The sequence below is a fragment of the Salvelinus alpinus genome, chromosome 3 (assembly GCF_045679555.1).
Source record: "Salvelinus alpinus chromosome 3, SLU_Salpinus.1, whole genome shotgun sequence".
NCBI classification, from domain to species: domain Eukaryota; kingdom Metazoa; phylum Chordata; class Actinopteri; order Salmoniformes; family Salmonidae; genus Salvelinus; species Salvelinus alpinus.
Window position 1 is genome coordinate 58,617,536 of NC_092088.1, and position 22,789 is coordinate 58,640,324.

Genomic DNA, 22,789 nt, shown 5'->3' on the forward strand with positions numbered 1-22,789 from the left:
TTTATTTAATCCATTTTAGAATAAGGCTGTTATGTAACAAAATTTGAAAAAAGTCAAGGGGTCTGAATACTTTCCCAAAAGCACTGTAAAATCCAATTAAACACTTCACTGTCCCGGATGTTAAATGATTGAGTTTAGCCAGCGGAAGCAGAGGTTAGGGAATTAGAGATATATATGGAGAGAGAGAGAGAGAGAGGGGAGAGGGATAACTAGAGGGTCAGTGGGTTCACATCCTAGCTGAGGAACACAAATATTAAACTCTACGCTGACATCTGTCGAATCCCCAGCATTAGAACTAGCCTGCATGCTAAGCTATAAGCTAAGCTATTAGCTACCGAGCTATAGGCTAACTGAGCCAATTAACCAGTTAGCTATGGTAAAGAGATAAGACTGAGCCAATCTCTCCCCATGCAGTCACAGTTAATGGGATGAATCCTGTAGGATAACCCATCACACATCTGCAACACACACAGACACAGACACAGACAATCACATACTGTAGCCTAGGGGTCAGCAACAGGCGGCCCACAGACCACAACTGGCCCGCAAGTGATTTATTTTGGCCTCCTAAGTTTTTGGTAATAAATAAATAAATATATATTTCATGTCTGGTTGAAGCATTCCCACAAAAAAAAAAAAAGTGTGATCCAGTCTCAACGTAATCAAGGTATGAAATTATTGGTATTTTCAAATACACTCTCTTTTTTGGGGCTCAGTTGTGGTCAATTTGCAGTGCTTAAAATTATTATTATTATGTTACGGCCCCCGACCAGCTGCTCCTATAAAAATCGGTCCGCTGCTGAATCTAGTTACCTACTCCTGCTGTAACACATCTCTCTCTCTCTCTCTCTCTCTCTCTCTCTCTCTCTCTCTCTCTCTCTCTCTCTCTCTCTCTCTCTCTCTCTCTCTCTCTCTCTCAATAAGAAAATTGTGTTCTAAGGCTTCCTTTCATCTATTTCCCCTATCTTCCTTACTCCTCCTCCCCCTCTTTCCCTGCCTACTGAAGGCATATCTGTGTATCTCCGTCAACTCCTCACCCTCGACTTCATCAATGAGTCACATCTCTATTACAGCTGCTCAGTGTTGATAGAAGATGGTCGTTAAAGTAATTCCGGGTAATAATTTCTCTCTGACTGGCAGCGAAGAGCACATATGCTGCTGTGTCATTGAGATAGGCCTGGGGAGGTTCTCTGCAGTCAGTCACAGTCTCGGTGTTCTTGTCACAACTCAGCAGTCTCTCTTCTCTTTAGTGGTGATAGCCAAACAAATGAATCATCTAGCACCATATTAGCTTGAGGTGGGGCTGTCACTCACAGGTCACAGAGAGTACAGACACAGAGACACACACACTTATGACACACCCATCTGCACAGCCAGAGGCACACAGTCACACCCATCATCCAAAGTCCCAAAAGAGATGGGCAGATTCATGAAAGGAAATAATGACAGAGTTGTCAGGGGAGTTATTAACTGACTGTCAGGACATTTATCTGAGACGGGGGAAGAAGTGAACCCTGTGGTCAACGGCCACACATACACACACGCACATCCCACATGAAAAAATACTATAGTATATATATTATGGTTAAATACTATGGCATTCACTGTATGTTTTTGCGGACATTACTGTATTATTTACTGTAGTGTTTTTGCTGTCTGTAGTATACTCTATTATTTACTGTAGTATTCCACAGTATACTACAAAATCCTATAGTAAGTACTACTCATGATCGAGGTATACTACAGTAGGTAGTATAGTATTCTACAGTATACTACAGTTCAAAATTATATAGTAAGTACTGTAGTATTCTGTAGTAAACTGTATTTTTTAATGTGCGATTCCACACAGCATTGCTGCCCCACAGGTATGGAGAAGCCACCAACCCACCCACTGGCGAGAATTTCACACCCAATCTCCATCAACACCCTGGACCAAGTCACAGTGGGAAGCCAATAATTTATCTTAAACTAACTTGTGAGAAGGCTAGCTCTGCAAATGCTACGCTGCCTGACACACTCTCCCTCTCTACTGGCTTCAGAGCAAATATAATCAGAGGGGCTGCAGGGCGAAAGAAAGAAAAAAAAGAAAGAAAAAAATATAAAGAGAGAGGGGAGGTAAGGGAAGATCAATATTTCATGACTGTATGTGCATTTTAAACACAGCAGCAAGAGGTAGAGATAGAGAAAGAGCTAGACAGAGAGAGAGAGAGAGAGGGTGAGAGAGAGAGAAGCACACACGCACAGACCGCTTTTAGAGGAAACAAAAGGAGCTTAAATACCTGGGGTGTGTGACGGGTTAGTGTCTAGTCGATCCAGGAGGCGCACACACACACACACACAAACGCACGCACGCACACACACTCCCGCTGTCAAAACGTCAACACAGCCTAATCCCAGATAAGAGAGCGGAGACAGGGCTTGTCATTAATTGAGCCAGAGCGGGAACAATTGGACGACACAGTAGATAACTAGCGCACAAACACACACACACACACACAGTGATACTCATGCTGTAACTTTCAACACACTCATACACACACACAGAAACAAAACAACACACACAAAACACATTCACACCTCGACGAAAATCCAAAGTGCTTCAGTGGCCACCCTATTAGACTGAGCTTATAGTCACACACTCACAGAGTTTTCAAGGCTAGTTGCCATGTCCTCTTTAGAAATCAAACTGTTCACACATAGACACTGACAAGCACACATAAAGTAATAAGGCAACAACGCTATGCTCTGACAAGATGGCATCTCTAATCAACAGAGGCCTTGGGATGCCTTGGAGTGGGACTGCAGTGCTCCAGATTTCCACCAGTTGGTGTTTACATTGAAAATCAATCTTCTGAGGAGATGCTGTAGCATGCTAGTCCGTTGCAAGAAAGGATTGCACACACGCACGCACTGTGGCAGCCGGCAGGGAGAGGTGAGGGGATTGGTGATTGAGGGGAGATATCTGGCAGTCCATTTGCCCCACCCCCGGGCCTTATATGGACTTCCTGCCCCAACGAGGCAAGACTGTAACTCGTTAAACCAGGTAGTGTTTGGGGATAAAAGGGGGAAGCAGCCTGCACAGCAGGGCAGAGTAGGAGAGAACCAAGAGCATTATGAATAGTGGGAGAAGAGAGATAACCATCTGTGAGAGAACATTACCATCTGTGAGATAACATGTTGTGACCTGGACTGTTGGACTAACACCCTTGTGAACTGGACCGGATTGGCTGAGGACCCGAGTGTGAGGCTTACCCCTGGAAAACGGAACGGGCAAAGAGAACGGATTGTGGACTGTGAGGTGATTGGTGAATTCCTCCTTCTTTCCCTGTGTACAAAAATCCCAAATAAACTTCCCCTTTGCATTCTATTTGTGCTACTGGTGCCTGTTTTGTTATTGAACTTGGTGACGTGGAAACCCCACACCCTTGATCTTGCTACAGCACGCACACACACATACACACACTCGCACGGCGGTCAAAGCATTCAACTCACCGGCGCTGACAGTGATGGCCTCGATGAACTGGTCTCTCCAGCTGTTAGTCCCCACCAGCAGGGCCAGGTTAGTCTTCTTAATCAGCTTGTCCACAGTGTTCTGCACAGGGAACACCAAACACATGGAGTTCAGGAAGAACATATTGGGGAAATGCATATAGGAAAGCAAGGGCATCTAGTCCACAAATTCATATAGGACACATGACTATTTCTGTCTATAAAACATATGTACCTGTCTGTAGTAAGCATGTATTTAGAATAAACAACGAGGGTAAAGGTTGGGTAGAGAGCTTGGGTGTTGTAAGTACTGCCTCGGCCATGTAATGTAACTGCTATAGTAGCTAACAGCCAGTCCTCGGGAGCTAGTTAATGATGCTTTCCACATACTATGATAATAACATAGGCCAGGAGGATAGAGAGCGGAGGTTCAGTCTGTTACTGGGCCTTTAGCTGCAATCCTCTCTTTGATAAAGGCTGCCTCCCAGAGGACAGGTGCAGGTGCTCCTAGAGTACACTCAGGAAATCAATCCTCATCACAGCCTGTATAGATTCCAAAACAGGAAAAACTGGATTTCTCTCCCTACAGAAGGAAACAACTCCTCCTCGATCCATCCCTTCCACCACCCTTCCTTCACTCCTGGGATGACAGCTGGATAGTACCCCCCTTCTCCTCTGTCCATCCCCTTCTGTCTTCCCTCACCATCGGAAGGAAAATCCGATATTCCCTTCTCTGGAAGGAAACTTCAATGGGAATTGCTTTGACTGAAGCTTTGGAAAGTAAATGGTGGGATGGTTTAAACTCAGGTTTATACAGGAATGGACAACTACACTATTCTCTCCAGCTCTGCTAAGGTCTCAGATATAACATATTGATATTTGGAGAAATAGACGGACAGCTTCATCTACTGTCCAATTCCTAGCAAGGTGTGTTGGATTGAAGTTGTGCAAAGAAGAGGAAGAGAGAGAAATCTACTGTCTGCAAATCACCTACTTCCTCAGTCCTATCTGTTAGCCCCAGGCAAGGGATTCTGGGTCTTGGTTGACGTTAATCTTAAAGCGGAAAAGTTGCAGACTACCGTCTGAAAGTTGAAGCTCTTTTGAAGCAGCCACTCGCTTTGACTCTGAGGTTAGACACAATTAAACTCTCCAGCCCCCCCCCCCAGGATACAGAGTCCTTCAGCTAGCTATAGGATCCATAGGCCCCCTCCCTCCCATAGCCTCCCACCCAACCTCACAGTGAGAGCCACTCCAGTAAGAACAGGAGACGATCCGTCAAGTGCTCACAAGCATCTACCCATCAGTCTGAAGTGTGTGTGGGAGAAAGAAAGCATTTGCGTGTGTGGACACACACACACACACACACACACACACACACACACACACACACACACACACACACACACACACACACACACACACACACACACACACACACACACACACACACACACACACACACACACACACACACACACACACACCGACCTTAATATTCATGATAATCACATCTGTGTTTGTCTGAAGAGTGTGTGTGAGTGAAAGAGGAGAGCATGCACATACACAGTTATATCACTCCATGATTACTACATATGCGTGTATGTCTATCTGAGGAGTCTCTGAGGAGGCTCTGAGGAGTGCATTATGTGAGAGAAAGGAAATGGAATATGTGTAACACACGAGCACACACCTTAAACTCATAGGATTCCTCGATGATGATTTCAAGTTTGACGTGATCCCCAAGCGTGGGTCGACCCATATCAGCGATGCGTTGCTCCTCATCATCCTCTCCTGTTAGCGGCACCACCTCTTCCACCTCCTTCTCAGCCACCTCTGTAGCTGAGAGACAGAAGACGGTGGATTGTGACTGACGCCCATGACAACTGACATGTTGTGTAGTAATATTGTGGAAGCCATCGACATGAAAGTGGTACATTTAAGCAGTAAGGCAGGCAGGTGTGGTATATGGCCAATATACCATGGATAAGGGCTCTTCTTAAGCATGACGCAACGAGGAGTGCCTGGATAAAGCCATTAGACGTGGTATATTGGCCATATACCACAAACCCCCGAGGTGACTTATTGCTATAATAAACTGGTTACCAATGGTATACAGTCTTATATACCACAGCTTTCAGCCAATCAGTATTTAGGGCTGGAACCACCCAGTTTATAATGTGGTGTAAAATATGCTTTCTTGTTTTTCCTCACCTATTTACTTACATAACCCTTATTTAGCCAAATGGTGAGCAAAACTCTCTTTGACAGACAGACTAAATGGTTGTTTCAAGAAAAACAACATGATTGTAACCCTTACAGCTCCCACCCCCCAGAAGATGAATAGGTCATCCACTCCCCCCTCCCTCCCCCATCGCCCACCACCTCCAAGCCATCATATTCATCACAGAGAGAGGCAGCCGAGGTGTGCTTCCAAGTTCCCAGCAAGGGAAATGAGAATACTATGGGAATGGGCCCTGCAGTCTCTCCCTGATAGATGGGCTCATTCCGCTGGGTCAGAGTGGTGCTGGGAGTAGGGTAGGATGGAGGGAGAGAAGAGGAAGAGGCTTATGATGATTGCTGAGGTGATGGGGTAGCAGGGAGGGATAACAGCAGGGGGGATGGGGCAGGTTAACGTCAATGGGTTCATGCTGGGTTGACACAAATGATCCAGACCTGCCACACAACGAAGGTACATAACACATAGAACCAATAAAGCTATGCAATCATCCATGCATATACCTTTGACCACTATTTGAGGAAGACCTGGCTGCTTGACTTGAAAGAACAACAACATACTGTGCTATTCTCCAGCTCCCGCTGGAGGCTGCTATTTATGATGTGGTGTCATTAAGGCTTTGAGGGAAACTATTTCTTATTGTTAGTAGAAGGATTGAATCCATCAATGAGTTGCCTTCATTTGTAGTTTTTTCTTCATCCTGGTAAATGTGCATATGCATCTCTGTCACAGTGGAAGGATCTCAGTAGAGGTCTCACTCAGCGTGGAGCAGCTAGGTCGTGTCAGTGGGTAACAAATGTCCTCCTCACTGACCTCTAACCAGTGTGGAACACACTGCCTACTAGTGTCAGCCTCAGCCCCGCCACCCTCAAACTGATCAGAGGTCAGTGAAGAACAAGGAGAGTGCATCTCAGCTACATGTACGGTAAATCTGCAGGGCTTCCTTGAAAAGAGACCCTGGTCTTGTCACGACTCCCAACGAAGGTGGCTCCCCTGCCTGTGCGGGCGGCGCTCGGCGGTCGTCGTCGCCGGTCTACTAGCCGCCACCGATCCCTTTTTCCTTTTCATTTCATTTTGTCTTATTGGTTGCACCTGTTCCCTGTTTCGTTTCTTGATTTATGTCTATTTAAGCCTGTTAGGTCCGCCTAGGTTTGTGTGGGTTTGTTACTCTGTTGGTTGTGGATGTGTTTTCGTGTTTGTTTTCTCCGGACTGTTTGGTCCTGTGTTTGGGCTGGTCTGTTTTATGCGCCCTGTATTTTGGCGTGACTGTTTTGTTCCGGAGAATAAATTACGATTTACCGAACCCTCTGCTCTCTGCGCCTGACTCCAACCCACTACTCCTAGTAAACTCTGACAGGTCTCAATGGGACTCCCTGCCTAAATAAAGAAGAAGTGGATTCTACAGTGGACAACTGCACCACATTGCCAATAGTGCAGAAATCCTAATGGCATACATTTATTACTCATATTTTATGGCTCTTCAAATCCACAGGAATGCATTTGGAAGTAACTATCAAATAGAATTGAAAACTTAACCAACTATGACAACTTAAAAACGTTCAAAATGCCATGTTGGATGACTGTACAGTACACCCATCATTAAAGGCCCAATGCAGCCATTTTTATCTCAATATTAAATCATTTCTGGGTAACAATTAAGTTACTTACTGTGATTGTTTTAAATAAAAAAATTATAAAAAAAGGATTCTTAGCAACAGCAATTTCTAAAGCAAAAATTTGGGAGTGGTCTGAGTGAGGAGGGAAAAACAGAAAACAAGCTGTTAAAGGAAAACTCCACCCAAGAACTATCTTGTGGTATTTGATTCATTGGTCCTTTGAAAGTTACATATCTCAAAAACAGACTTCAAATTTCAGGTGTTTTTTTTCAAACAGCTCCTACACTAAAACAGCATTATCATAATTTTCACACTTTCACAGTATTGTTCCAACCTCATAGCATGGAAACACTGTATATATAAAACAAAGGAACATCACATGTTTGACTGCACTGGGCCTTTAAGCTATGCAGTCGGTCTAGACTTTTTACAAGCCCTCCAATGATATATAAGAGAGGATTAGATCATAATGACTCCATTTCATGAGATCTTGTCAAGTGTGGTTAAATCATGAGATGATTAAAGGCCTATTTCCTGAGGTATTGTCCACTTTGTTAATATCATTAGGGGCTGATATGTGTATGTTGGCAGAGGGATATCAAGCTGCATTCGCCATTAGGTTTGTCAGAGGTGTATTTGGTGGAGGGATTCTCACTGGTATCCAGGTAGTTAGCTACGATGTTACTGTGACAACTTGAATGCCTGTGCAGCTGGTTGAGCCGTACAATACAATAACACTCTGCTGCTGTGATGGTCTGTTCATAGATAGTAGTGGAGGGAGGGGAGAATTAGGACAGAAAACCACCACAGGCTTACAGAATCAAGATCCAAGAGCATTTTCTATGGACATTCTAACAGCAAAGCCATTGTTGTGTCAATGTTTCCCCTATATTCATTTAGCAGTGATAACAATGATATATACTGTACAAAAATATAAATGCAAATGCAACAATTGAGTTACAGTTCATATGAGGAAATCAGTCAATTGAAACAAATTCATTAGGCCCTAATCTATGGATTTCACCTGACTGGAAATACAGATCTGTTGATAAAAAAGAAATGGGCCTCAGGATCTCGTCACGGTATTTTTGTGCATTGAAATTGCCATCGATAAAATGCAAACATGTTCATTGTCCGTAGCTGATGTCTGCTCATACCATAACCCCACCGCCACCATGGGGCGCTCTGTTCACAACGTTGACATCAGCAAACCGCTCGCCCACACGACGCAATACACGTGGTTTGTGGTTTTGAGGCTGGTTCGACGTACTGCCAAATTCTCTAAAACAACGTTGGAGGTGGCTTATGGTAAAGAAGTTAACATTCAATTCTCTGGCAACAGCTCTGGTGGACATTCCTGCAGTCAGCATGCCAATTGCACGCCCCCTTATTGGTGGCATTGTTGTGTGACAAAACAAGACATTTTAGAGTGGCCTTTTATTGTCCCCAGTACAAGGCACCTGTGTAATGATCATGCTGTTTAATTAGCCTCTTGATATGTCACACCTGTCAGATGGATGGATTTACTTGGCAAAGGATAAAATACTCACTAACAGGAATGTAAACTAATTTGTGCACAAAATTTGAGAGAAATAAGCTATTTGTGCATATGGAACATTTCTGGGATATTTTACATGGTGTGTTTATATTTTTGTTCAGTGTATATATACACTTAACGAATATTTCTACCGAGACCCGCTTTTAAAGGGATAGTGTGAGATGTTGTCAATTAAGCCTGTTTTCTACTTGCCCAGAGTCAGACCAACTCTTGGATGCCCTTTTTATGTATCTGTGTGTCAACTAGCATTAGCCCAATGACAGGAAGTGTATGGGAACAGCTAGCATTATAGCTGTTCCCATAGACGTCCAGTTGTTATGCTAACGCTAGATAGCAATAGCTCGGAAAACTACATTCAACTTCCTTTAAAAATTCTCCCTAAGGTGCCGTGGCAAGCATCGGTTATATTTCAGATGGTGTCATGGTGTCATTATGTGCATTTTGGAGTAGAATGTCCCTTTAAAAAGGCACCAGAAATTACATTCTCACAGTTCTACAAAACAATATCTCCCCCACACACCCACTACCTTTGCCACCGCTGCTGAAGAAAATCCTAGGGGAACAGTGCAGTGTTCTACAGCATTCTACATGTGCTCTGTGAGGCTGGAAGGATATTCTGTCACTACATTATACAACTTGTCAAGTTGTGAGAGGAAGATGTTATGTCATACCATGACCTAGTTGTCACCTCCCTGAACCCATAGGCCCATGATGACATCACTATAAGCTGACATGACTTTGTAGTGAAAGGATATGGGCCTACTGTGACTTGTCCTACTAAACTGTGTCAATTCAAATCCAAAATGAAGAATATAAAACAGACAATGTCTTGGAGACTGGGTATGGATATTGGAACGATGTTTGGAGAAAAATCCTGCTATTATCTAATACAAACTACACAGGGTTTTATTGGCTCTATGCTCTCTCTCTCTCTTCCTCTTCCCTCACTCCCTCACTCCAAACCTCTGGCCTACTCTCTCTCTCTCTCTTCCTCTTCCCTCACTCCCTCTCTCTCTTCCTCTTCCCTCACTCTCTTTCTCTCTTCCTCTTCCCTCACTCCCTCTCTCCAAACCTCTGGCCTACTCTCCCTCTCTCTCTTCCTCTTCCCTCACTCCCTCTCTCTCTTCCTCTTCCCTCACTCCCTCTCTCTCTTCCTCTTGCCTCACTCCCTCCAAACCTCTTTCTCTTTCTCTTTCTCTTTCTCTTCCTCTTTCTCTTCCTCTTCCCTCACTCCCTCTCTTCAAACCTCTTCTCTCTCTCCTTCTCTCTCTCTCTCTCTCTCTCTCTCTCTCTCTCTCTCTCTCTCTCTCTCTCTCTCTCTCTCTCTCTCTCTCTCTCTCTTCCTCTTCCCTCACTCCCTCTCTCTCTTCCTCTTCCCTCACTCCCTCTCTCCAAACCTTTTCTCTCTCTCTCTCTCTCTCTCTCTCTCTCTCTCTCTCTCTCTCTCTCTCTCTCTCTCTCTCTCTCTCTCTCTCTCTCTCTCTCTTCCTCTTCCCTCACTCCCTCTCTCCAAACCTCTTCTCTCTCTCTCTCTCTCTCTCTCCCTCGCTCCCTCCCTCCCTCCCTCCCTCCCTCCCTCCCTCCCTCCCTCTCATTCTCTCCAACTCTCTGGGGCGTGTGGCAGTAATTCAGAACCACCGCTGTCCCACGGTCTAGTGCAGTGATCTGATTTGGTGCGATGGGAACCATTCAGAATGCCATTTCCAGTTCGCAGCCCGGCAGTGCATTGTGGGTTAACATCAGCTCCAAAGCCATTGGTTCCCCTCCCGTCGCACCACCATTCAAACCCAGTCACACTGGCGCAAGCAGAGGAGGGCAGAGGTAGAGGGGCCAAATCAGGACCAAAAGACTATGGAGGAGGATATTTTAGCTACTTTTCCCATTACTCATAAGGGTGCTTTAGTATGGCTCGGTGACCAACCAAATGTGTACTGTATATGCTGCTGTCTTGACTATGTACCAGATGAACAATGAGATTATTAATCTCACAGCGACAACCTGGATAAATAAATATGCTTTCAAAATGTGTGAAATTAACCGGTGCAGCTCAACATAGCCTATTACTGACTGAGTGGGCTGAAAACGCTACAAAACGGTGTCCAAGGCCAGATCACGCCAGCTGAACAGCATGTAAGCCTTAATTACCATGAGAGTGTGGTGTTAACTGTGTCTAATGAGTGACTTAATGAACTCAATTAAAGAAGATGTGAGTCTCAGGTGTAATTACTACAGCCGCAGTAACCTTGTTATCCATCCCCTTCCTCAGAGTGGCGGCTACCGCACCGTGCCACCGCAGAATACATCTGACTGACACTGGAGGGAAGGAGGTCTGGAACGCTGTGTTTTTCTATATCACTGTGGCTCTCAATCATCCATTCGACATGCTGGGAGAGATGTTTGGTTAAGCCTCCTGTGTGTTTCTCTCTCTCCCTGTTTAAAAAAAATCTGCCCTCTTCCTATCTTCGTTTCTCTCCCTCTGTGTGTTTCTCTGTTGTGTTAGTCTCAGTGTGTGTTCATTGTGTTTCCCATCGATGCTTCTCCAACGTCTGTGGTTGAGTGGAGTTCAAACGTGCACATTCGCCTTTTTGGAGAAAAGCTATTCTCTCTCTTCTTTTTCTTCGGGAGGAAGAATGCAGAAGGCTTAATGCGAGCTGACGGCTGTGGGCCATCGCGAGGTTGCCATGCTTTGATAATCTGGTTTCAGAGGAGAACAGAGAACATCTAAACAGAGTGAGGGGAAGATGAGCGTAGCTAGAGAGGGGTGTAACAAGATCCCCTACCACTCCAGTCCAATCCATCCCCCACCTCTGTCTTTAGATGAGCTAGGGAGTGTGTGTGTGTGTGTGCGTGCGTGTGTTTGTGTGCCTGCATTTGTGTGTATGTCTAGAACCACCCAGTCTGGAGAATGCTCTCAATTGGTTCTGTTTAGACTGAGCTATGTAATTTGTTTAGCTTTTTAAAGTAGAGCTTTTCCACAAGAGTAAAGCACAGCCCACCCTCTCATCCAGAGTCAGACTGTATCCACTGAAGCCTATCTGACTGCAGGGATGAGGCCTAGTGAAAACAATGGAACTCTATCCTACTTCAAAGGACACTAACAGTTAAGAGGCAGTCTAAACAGCATCTGGGTCTCATGTCTTGGACTATCTTGAGCATGTGGACGATTTGAATCTTTAAAGCTGAATAGCATCTGTATTATATTAAAAATAATTGAATACAAATGTGCATGTTGTGGAGTTTAAAAATGATATTAATAATCCAGTACTGATAATCTCCCAAACTATGGAGGACAGAGTATCATTACTATCCTGTGGAGAGCCAATAGTGTTCTCATTAACTTTTTTCAGAGAGGGTTTGTACAGTAGCTCACTCCAGAAATACTGTAGCAGGTGTGAAATTGCTGCAAAGATGTTGTGCAGGGGCAGAATCATTATTACACTGGGTTGTTTCAGTATTTCATTCTTAAAATCCTTTTATGCAGTCAAATGACCAAATCGCCCTATATTGGCCTCATGGGTGGAATGTTATTCATATTTTTCATCATTTTATGATTAAGAAAATAAAATAAAAATGTATATACAGTGCCTTCGGAAAGTGTTCAGACCCCTTGACTTTTTCCACATACAGCCTAAAATAGATTTTTTTTTTTTATCCTCAGCAATCTAGACACAATACCCCATAATGACAATGTGAAAACAGGATTCTAAACTTTTGCAAATGTATAAAAAAACAAACATATTTACATAAGTATTCAGACCCTTTGCTATGAGACTAGAAATTGAGGATCATGTGCATCCTGTTTCCATTGATCATCCTTGAGATGTTTCTACAACTTGATTGGAGTCCATCTGTTTTAAATTCAATTGAATAGACATGATTTGGAAAGGCACCCACCTGTCTATATAAGTCCCACAGTTGACAGTGCATGTCAGAGCAAAAACCAAGCCATGAGGTCGAAGGAATTGTCCATAGAGCTCCGAGACAGGATTGTGTCGAGTCACAGATCTGGGGAAGGGTACCAAAAAATGTCTGCAGCATTGAAGGTCCCCAAGAACACAGTGGCCTCCATCATTTTTAAATGGAAGATGTTTGGAACCACCAAGACTCATCCTAGAGCTGGCCGCCCGGCCAAACTGAGCAATCGGGGGAGAAGGGCCTTGGTCAGGGAGGTGACCAAGAACCTAATGGTCACTCTGACAGTTCACTCTAGAGTCACTCTAGAGTTCCTCTGTGGAGATGGGAGAATCTTCCAGCACTCCACCAATCTGGCCTTTATGGTAGAGTGGTCAGATGGAAGCCACTCCTCAGTAAAAGGCACATGATAGCCCACTTGGAGTTTGCCAAAAGGCACCTAAAGACTCTCAGACCATGAGAAACAAGATTCTCTGGTCTGCTGAAATCAAGATGGAACTCTTTGGCCTGAATGAACCCTCGCAGGAGGCTCTGGACTGGGAACCCCCACTGGAGGCTCTGGACTGCCGACCGTCGCCGGAGGCTCTGGACTGCCGACCGTCGCCGGAGGCTCCGGACTGGGAACCCTCGCAGGAGGTTCTGGACTGAGAACCCCCGCTGGAGGCTCTGGACTGCAGACTGTCACTGGAGGCTCTGGACCGCAGACCGTCGCTGGAGGCTCTGGACTGCCAACCGTCGCTGGTGGTTCCGGACCGTGGACCGTCGTAGGAGATTCCGGACTGTGGACCGTCGTAGGGGGTTCCGGACTGTGGACCGTCGTTGGAGGTTCCGGACTGGGAACTGTCGCCGGAAGCTCTGGACTGGGAACTGTCGCCGGAGGCTCTGGACTGGGAACTGTCGCCGGAACCTCTGGACTGGGAACTGTTGCAGGGAAGCTCTGGACTGGGGAGGCGCACTGGAGGCCTGATGCGTGGGGCCGGTACAGGTGGCACCGGGCTGGTGACACCCATCTCAGGGTGAGTGCGGGGAGGAGGCACAGGACGTAATGAACTGTGGAGACGCACTGGAGGTCTGGAGCGTAGAGCTGGCACAACACGTCCTGGACAAATGACCACCTTCGCACGGCAAGTGTGGGAAGCTGGCACAGGACGCACTGGGCTGTGAAGGCGCACTGGGGATACAGCGCGTAGAACCGGCGCAGGATATCCTGGACGGAGGAGGCGCACTGGAGACCAGGTGCGCTGAGCCGGCACAACCCGCCCTGGACAGATACCCATTTTAGCACGACAAGTGCGAGGAGTTTGCACAGAACGCACCGGGCTGTGAATGCGCACTGGAGACACAGTGCGTATCACCGCAAAACATGGTGCCTGACCGGTCACACGCTCCCCACGGTGAGTACGGGGAGTTGGCTCTGGTTACAAAACCTGACTCCGTCAACCACCCCGTGTGCACCCCCCTATTTTTTTTTGAGGCTGCCTCTCTGGCTTCTGTTGTGGCCGCGAACCCCGGTGTCGTCGTTGTTGTTCCCTCGCTGCCTCCGCCTGCTTCCATGGCAGGCTTCTGTCTCCTGCCATAATCTCATCCCACGTCCAGGATGTCCTCCACTCCTGGCTTTCCTCCTGGGCACGCTGCTTGGTCTGTTGATGGTGGGATCTTCTGTCATGATCGTTATAAGGAGTGGACCAAGATGCAGCGTGGTATGTTTCCATCCTTTTTATTTAGAAGAGAAACTCAAAGAAAAAACAATGAAGCGAAAAAACGAAACGTGAAGCGAAAAGTAGTGCTCGCAGGCAACTATACCTAGACAAGATCCCACAAAGCACAATGGGGAAATGGCTACCTAAATATGATCCCCAATCAGAGACAACGATAAACAGCTGCCTCTGATTGGGGACCATACCAGGCCAACATAGATCATTAATCACCTAGATAACCCACCCTTGTCATTGTCATGCCCCAACCACCATAGAGAATAAACAGCTCTCTATGGTCAGGGCGTGACACATTTCTGGGTATTTGGTGTAGATTGATGAGGGGGGAAAAAATATATTTTTTTAGAACAAGGCTGTAACGTATCAAAATGTGTAAAAAGTCAAGGGGTCTGAATACTTTCCAAAGGCACTGTTTATAAAGTGTAATATTGGGACGCAAGCTCAAACTCTATATCTGACATATTACAGGTGTCTTCTGTTTGTAAGCCCATAACTATGTATGTGAGGTGTATACTTTTGTTTCAAAGTAAATTTGTTTAAGACTACCAAGAAACACTCTGTGTGACCCTGGTTTAGCACACAGTAAAATGTTTTAATAATGGCTATTGCTGCAGAGGCGAGGTGAATTTTAGTATAGTACATTAGTAATGCTAGTAATTGCCCTTAATGGCTACAGTTTTTTGGGGGGGTGGGGGGTTATTTCCACCAAATCTTCAGTGGATTGACTCCTTAAGAATATCAATCCTCCCAAACTATTATGTGAAGAACAAGCTAGTGGTGTGAGACTATTCCTGGAGGGATGAGTGCACTTGAAGGCAACTCTCTCGAAAACTCCATCTTCAGTCTAGCCAATTAACCATAGACATAAACATTTTCCATCCCTGTCTCTCTAATGTGCCGGCTATAATTAGTCTACTACTTTTACCAACATATTAAAAATCTCCCATACACAGGGTAAATGCATATTTACATTACCCATTTCATAAACATAGTTTAGTGTTAGTGTAATTAATGAACCCGCACATTTTCAGCCTCATTAGCTCAGTACAGGCGACACATACCAGTGCATCGTGCGGCTCTTATAGATACCAGATTCAACGTCGTCTTTTTATAGAGACCTGCCACTAGGGGAAGACAATTATGCTATTCAAGTCATTAGCCACAAGCCCTCCAGACACTTGTTTCAGACCACTGCTTTAAGACACACAAACATATTCACCACGAAGACACTCAGGAAACCAACACAAGGCACTTACATGCAATTGAGAACAGAGGAGAAAAATAAATAAGAGCGGGGAGAGAGACAGGGCGGACAGGGCCGACAGGGCGGACAGGGGGATGAAGATGATGAAGGCGGGGATCCAGACGACACAGAGGAGGATCGTATAAAGACCCCAGTCACATGCAGTTCTGCTACACCAGGACAGGCTGCTGTCAGCACGGATCACTCACTCCGACATGAAGAGAGGCATGCTGGGAGCGATGCTGGGGCCTGGGGGTTCTTTGGAAGGCCACACTGTCTGTCTGCCTGTCTGCCTGCTTGTCTGTCTGTGTCTTAATGCCTGGCTATTGTGCGGCAAGTATAAAAGGTGAATCATATCAGACATGTTTCTGTTTGAGTGAACGTAGGTTACTTTTCATTAAAACATTTTTTACACCTAACTTCAGTTCTCTTTGGAATTGATTGTACATATTTGAAGTATTACTGTACCAAGCTCTAAGTATATCACATGAAGCGCTGCCAAATTTCTGTCTATAAAAGAAACCCCAATCTCCGTAATGCACAAGGATTGAGAGAGCTAATTGCGAACAAACACTTTGCCAGCCTTCAATCTTGTTTTGGTTGTGTTTCCCTCTAAGGCAATCAGAGTTTCACATTAATTAGTGGCTGTGTTTGTCAGGGGAAGCGGAGGTACTCCAGGGACTGCAGCTGTTTGCCTTTCCACGTCCGCATGGAGCCTTTGCTGTGTCAGTGGGCCTTAAAACAGTGTCTCTCCTCAGTCTCCCTACACGAGTGGAGGCTAGTGATTCTAACGGAGCTAGCTGTGTTAACGATGTTGGCGGGGCTCTGATAAAAGAGGAGGCACTAATTAGTCTTTGCTTGTTGGGCTGTCAGTAAGTCATCGCCCATTCTTTCTGATCGCTCCCTCCAGAGGCCTGCTGGGGATTCGTGGACTACATCTGTGGCTGTGTGAGTGGAGACGCACACACACATGCGCACACGCCCCAGTGGAGGCTGGTGGGATGAGCGAAAGAAGGATGGGCTCATTGTAATGGCTGGAATCGAATAAATTGATCGGTATCAAACACGTCACACAAATGGAAACCACATGTTTGACGCCGTTCCATAAATTTCATTCCAGCCATTAAAACGAGCCCATCCTCCTATAGCTCCTCCCACCAGCCTCCACTGACACACACACACACACACACACACACACACACACACACACACACACACACACACACACACACACACACACACACACACACACACACACACGTGAGTACAAGGACACACACGCACATGCATACACATACATACACAGAGACACATGCACACACACACACATGCATGCACGCACAAGCACACAGTCACAAACACACACACATACACACACACACACACACACACACACACACACACACACACACACACACACACACACACACACACACACACACACACACACACACACACACACACACACACACACACACACACACACAGACACAGACACACACACACACACACACACAGACACACACAGACACACACAAAGCAGTGAGGATGACAACAGTTTGCTTTTGCTGTGTTCTCATTCCAGGGGAGCATAACTCAAACATGTTGATCCAGCAGCGCTCAGCTGGCCTGAACCGAGCAGTTCAGCGGTAGTTACAGTCTGCTCACATCAAATAGCTCCATCCATAACCGCGCTTGTTAAAGATAACGCAATAATAGAATAATTTGCCCACAGAATATACGGCCATTACTGTGGTCTGTCAGAGCCCTCCCCCTCGGACACATGATGGCCGCCCAGAGACACAGTCTCCTGTCTCCGGGACGATATCCCTCACACTGCTGTGCAGTCAGCCAACTATAACAAGACGTGGGAGGGAAACCAGGGGACAATAATCACCACATAAGAGAGGAGACTGGGTAGGGCACTGGTGGACTTAATCAGAAGGACAGAAGGGACACCAGGGGGACCAGTAGGTTGGTCATAAAACTCCCAGCAGCCACCAGCGTCTGCAACGGCACTAAAACACACAGCAAACAGATTAGCATCACTGCTTATGGCAGCATCTGTGTACTAATAGGTTGAATCCTATTCCTCCTGTTGTAAAATTAAGGCTTTTAAAGCTTCACGCCAGAGATAGGGAAGATTGAATTGCACACCTGTAATCGTATTTGCTCTGTAATGATCTGGCATCTCTAGTCTGGTTGTGACTTTGATGTTCTTTAATGGTTGTTCTGGTTCTGGTTGTCCTGTAATAATGTTTAATTCAACCTAACCTCTTTGATCAGCATATAGTATCATACATGGATATCATAAGGTGAATGCACCAATTTGTAAGTCGCTCTGGATAAGAGCGTCTGCTAAATGACTTAAATGTAAATGTAATACATCTTTATCATTAACATGGCGCTATTAATAAATAGATCAGGAGTGATAATAACAGGAACATTCTCCATAAATGATGAAGAAACAGTTAGGGATGGAAAATTCATTAGTGTTTCAGAGTTGAGATTAAAACTAAGAAGGTTATTATGAGGTACTAACTGGGGTACAGGATAAACACAGTGGGACAGACACACACTCTTGGCCAGGAGTGGTGGGTGGTATAAACAATCTAATCTGTGCAATTATCTCCACTGTTTATTTCTGTCACTGCTGCTGATGCACATAAGATAATGCAACCTTGTGGGAAGGATATCCTGTAAGCTTAGGGACTGACATGGCATCATTAGAATGCCACATTTCCGTCGGGCATATTTTGGACACCCATTCCAGCGCACATACAGTACAAGTCCACTAATGCACTAACGCAGGGTTGGACGAGCATTGTCTTTGTAGGTAGGAATTCTTAAGGTCAGCGGACACAGGTAGTTGAGCAAAGTGAGAATCGCAGATAGCCAGGCGGGAGAGAGAGAGGTGAGGAAAGGTGTGAGTACACTGAGTCAAATAGAGACTTTGGAGGAGGAGATTAGAACAGAAAAGCGAAAGGAGAAAGTAACAAAGTAAAGGAGGAGAGGATAAAAGAGAAGAGGAGCCAAGTGAGCTCCAACTCCAGTGTGTTCAGTTTTCAGCACTCTCACACCTGTCCAGCCTCTCGTTCTCCAGTAGGGCGTCTGCAGCTCTAGGGTGAAGTAGCTGTGCTTATCATACTCCTCACGGTCAAGTATTTTAATGGCTATGGTCTTCCTGCAGGGACACAAGACAACAAGGCAGCGGGGTTGGAACCATGCATGTTAAACACACACACACACACACACGCACGCACGCACACACACACACACACACGCACACACACAAACACTTGACCAGTCGTGGGAATGAGAGGTGGTGGTGACACAAGGTGGGCCACTGAACGTTCATTTCCGCCGAGGGCACACTGAGTGGCAGATGAGCACGCTGCGTGGTGTGTGTGTATTTGTGTGTGTGTGTAATTGGAAGTCCTACTCTTTCCTGTGGTGATATGAATGCTCTCTACCTACAGTAGCATCCTCCTAGCCCTCTTGGTGCCTCCTGCTGGTGTGAATGTTCAGTGCAGGGCAATGCAGCGCCGTGCAGTGGACGCCAGGCCCAGGGTCAGAGGTCAGAGGTCAGGGTAGGAGATTCTGAACCCCCCACCTGTAACCCCCAGGACTATCTCCCCCACCTTTACTGTCATTGGTCTCCATCAGGCGAGGCTCTCCCATCTCCACGTAGAAGGTCTTGTTTTTCTCGTACTCCTCGTCGTCAATGATTCTGACCTTTATACATTTGCTAAAGGAAGAGAAGAAGAGAAGAAGAGAGAAGGAAGAGACAGTGAGGAAATGACAGGTCGGAGTATAAAAGGAGGAAACAGAGAGAGACAGAACAGAACACAGGCAGGCAGCAGGCAGCAGGCAACAGGCAGCAGGCAGCAGGCAGCAGGTAGAGACAAACCACAGTGAGTTCTGAAAGACAGCATGTGGAGAAGAGGATGGGTAGAAATCTGAGATGATTTTGAATGTAAGTTTTGACCAATGATGGAAAAATCTCACTCCATCACAAACACATATCACGCTCAAACCAAGCAATCACATTCTGAAACCACTTCATCACTCTGCCAAATCTCTTATTACACTTGACGATGATAGCAACTATTTGGATTTCCGGCACACACACCCATCTGTTGAAGTGGTCTGTCAGGTATTGACTATTCATAAGTAGATCTGAGTGTGTTTAAGGTCCAGCCCAGAGTGGGGTCTGACAAACTGATCCTAAAACCACTAAGCTGGCACTCTGACTGGCCCAATGCATAATGACTCCTCATCACCCACGGCAACACTTTCAAAATTTTTAATTTCACCTTTATTTAACCAGGTAGGCCAGTTGAGAACAAGTTCTCATTTACAACTGCGACCTGGCCAAGATAAAGCAAAGCAGTTCGACAAAAACAACAACACAGAGTTACACATGGGATAAACATTCGTACAGTCAATAACATAATATAAAAATATATATACAGTGTTTGCAAATGTAGCAAGATTAGGGATGTAAGGTAATTAATAGGCCATAGTGGCGAAATAATTACAATTTGGCATTAACACTGGAGTGATAGAAGTGCAGATTATAATGTGCAAGTAGGGATACTGGGGTGCAAAAGAGCAAAAATATATAACAATATGGGGATGAGGTAGTTGGGTGGGCTATCTACAGATGGGCTGTGTACAGGTGCAGTGATAGGTAAGCTGCTCTGACAGCTGATGCTTAAAGTTAGTGAGGGAGATATAAGTCTCCAGCTTCAGTGATTTTTGCAATTCGTTCTAGTCATTGGCAGCAGAGAACTGGAGGGAAAGGAGGCCAAAGGGGGTGTTGGCTTTGGGGATACTGTGGGATACTGTATGCAAAACACTTCCCCTCACAAGAGTTCACACTGTATATCGTTCCATAGTTGCACTATCTATTGCACTATCTATTTGATTGGTGCAACTGCACCCATTGTCACCCTGTCTTTCAAAGAGACCTTGCAGTGTATGTTTTGTTAACATCCAAAATCCTGATCAAAGGGATAGTTGTCTCACTTCAACTCCCTGTACTGTTGCCTGTATAGGCTGGGTGTGAACCGACCGTAAGACTCTGTGTTGTTTACTGTGAGAAAAACAGCCCTGTTGTGCTGGTCTCACCCCGTAGCGTTGCACTCACCACTTTTAATGCAGCATATTCTCTAAATGTAAAATAGTCCTTATTATTCATTTGGTGTGTGAGTGTGTGTGCCTCTGGGTCTTTGTGTGTGAGTTCGTGGGTGTGTGTACGTGTACATGTGTGTCCTGTGTGAGCATATTAATGTTGAGGCTGAAATGCTGAATGGAAAACCACTTTTAATTGTATCTGTTTTCCTCCCCCACTCTCTCTCTCTCCATGCTAATAGTGATGCCCATGGAGGGATGCTACGTTCTGATGAATTGGAAACAGTGAAACAGTGAACCAGTGAACCGGTGTGTTCTGATAAATCATTCCTAAAATACATCACTGCCACTTGAGCTGCCCATCTTCATCAAACTCCCTCTCTGACCGCCTCCTCCCTCCTCCCTCCTCCCTCCTCCCTCCTCTCGATATGCAATGGCAGTCAGCTAATCCCCTCTCCGCTGCATAAAATCACTCACTCTGTTTCCCTCTGCAAGGCCCTAAATTCTCCTCTTCCTCTACAAAACCCCTCCTTGCTAGACATTTCCCCCAACATCCAGGCATCCAGATGTTCCCTTCCGCTGTATCACCGCTCCAACTAACCTCCTTCGCCCCATAACAAACCCAGCTCACCTCTATCCCATTTGTAGCAGCACTAAGTGACCCCTCTCTCACCTCAAACATCTAACTACTTCCTCTCCTTAACAATACCCACAGAACACACCACTGCCAACTCTTGTAACGGGAGACAACGGATTACATTTCACATTGAATCCAAGGAGCCAGAATAAAACTGTTGATCTCTTGATGAATCAAAGGCTTGAGTAAGTCCCAGTGTTGGTTTTGGCAGCGGTCTTGGACAGAGACAATAGGCTGTTATCAGGAAGGGCAGTCGCTATTGGTTACAGATTTGGACCAGAGCCTAATCTCTTCCTTTCGGTCCAGGAGTGACAAGTGGTGATATCCCAGTGGGCAAAAATAGGTAAAAACAATGTTGTTTCCACGTCATTTAAACCAAATAATTAAATGTGATGACGTTGAATCCATGTGGAAATCTGATTGGATTTGCAAAAAGTCATCAACATAAGGGAATTTAGTATTTTTTTCACACACACACTCACATACACACACACACACTCACTCGCTCTCACAAATACGCACGCACACACACACACACACACACAGAAACAGTGAACATTTTTGAAGTAATTCATGTTTACACTGTACATCTGAAAAGCTGTGAAATCACACTGGCTGTGTGTATGTGTCCTCTGTTCATGTTGAGAAGGTTGTGAGACCTCTGGCCCCATAGGCTAATCAAAACACCAGATGTCCTTGCAGATTGATTGGCCCCACACTGGGACAGTACAGTACAGTCAGCCTGGAAAGTGCCTGGCATGGGAGACCTTCAGAAAATGACTCTGCCCTCACCCTCACAATTTCACAGGCATTACACTTATTTTCCACTCCTCCACTCAGAGAAGAGTGGTCATTGCTGTACACATCAGGCCCATATAGTCAGTGTGTAGAAGCAGCTGTATGAAATGCCCATGGAGAGAGGCAGCAGAGGATAGAGTGAGAGAGAGAGATAGAGGCTGTGTTTTTTTCTTTCACAGCTGTTAGTGTATGTGACCAATATAAACATTGTTCTCTCTCACTCTCTCTCACACTCACACACTCACACTCTCACTCTCAGTCTCTCATTTTCTCTTGTATTTATGCCATTCTACCTACGCCCAGGGATTACTAACATAATAAAACCTGAACACAGAAATTCCAGAGTAGACGAAAGGTAGAAGAAGAGGAAGAGGAAGAGGACAAAAGGATATGTAATTATGACATCAATGAAGGAGGGGGACATTGTCTGTGTATTTTTAGTGATAAAA

At 45.5% G+C, this 22,789-nt stretch overlaps 1 protein-coding gene across 2 annotated transcripts in view; it reads right to left on the reverse strand.

Moving 5' to 3' along the window:
• The window catches only part of LOC139571022 (sodium/calcium exchanger 1-like), a 170,488-nt gene that overhangs the window by 20,478 nt on the left and 127,221 nt on the right, over positions 1-22,789 (reverse strand). The window contains exons 3-5 of one of the 2 annotated variants that reach the window (XM_071393488.1): positions 18,850-18,953; positions 5,180-5,328; positions 3,493-3,592 (exon numbers count right to left, since the gene is read on the reverse strand). In XM_071393488.1, coding sequence (XP_071249589.1) covers positions 3,493-3,592; positions 5,180-5,328; positions 18,850-18,953 — 353 coding nt within the window. Of the gene's footprint in view, positions 1-3,492; positions 3,593-5,179; positions 5,329-18,849; positions 18,954-19,410; positions 19,518-22,789 lie in introns of both variants that reach the window. The other variant, XM_071393487.1, reaches the window with a different exon arrangement.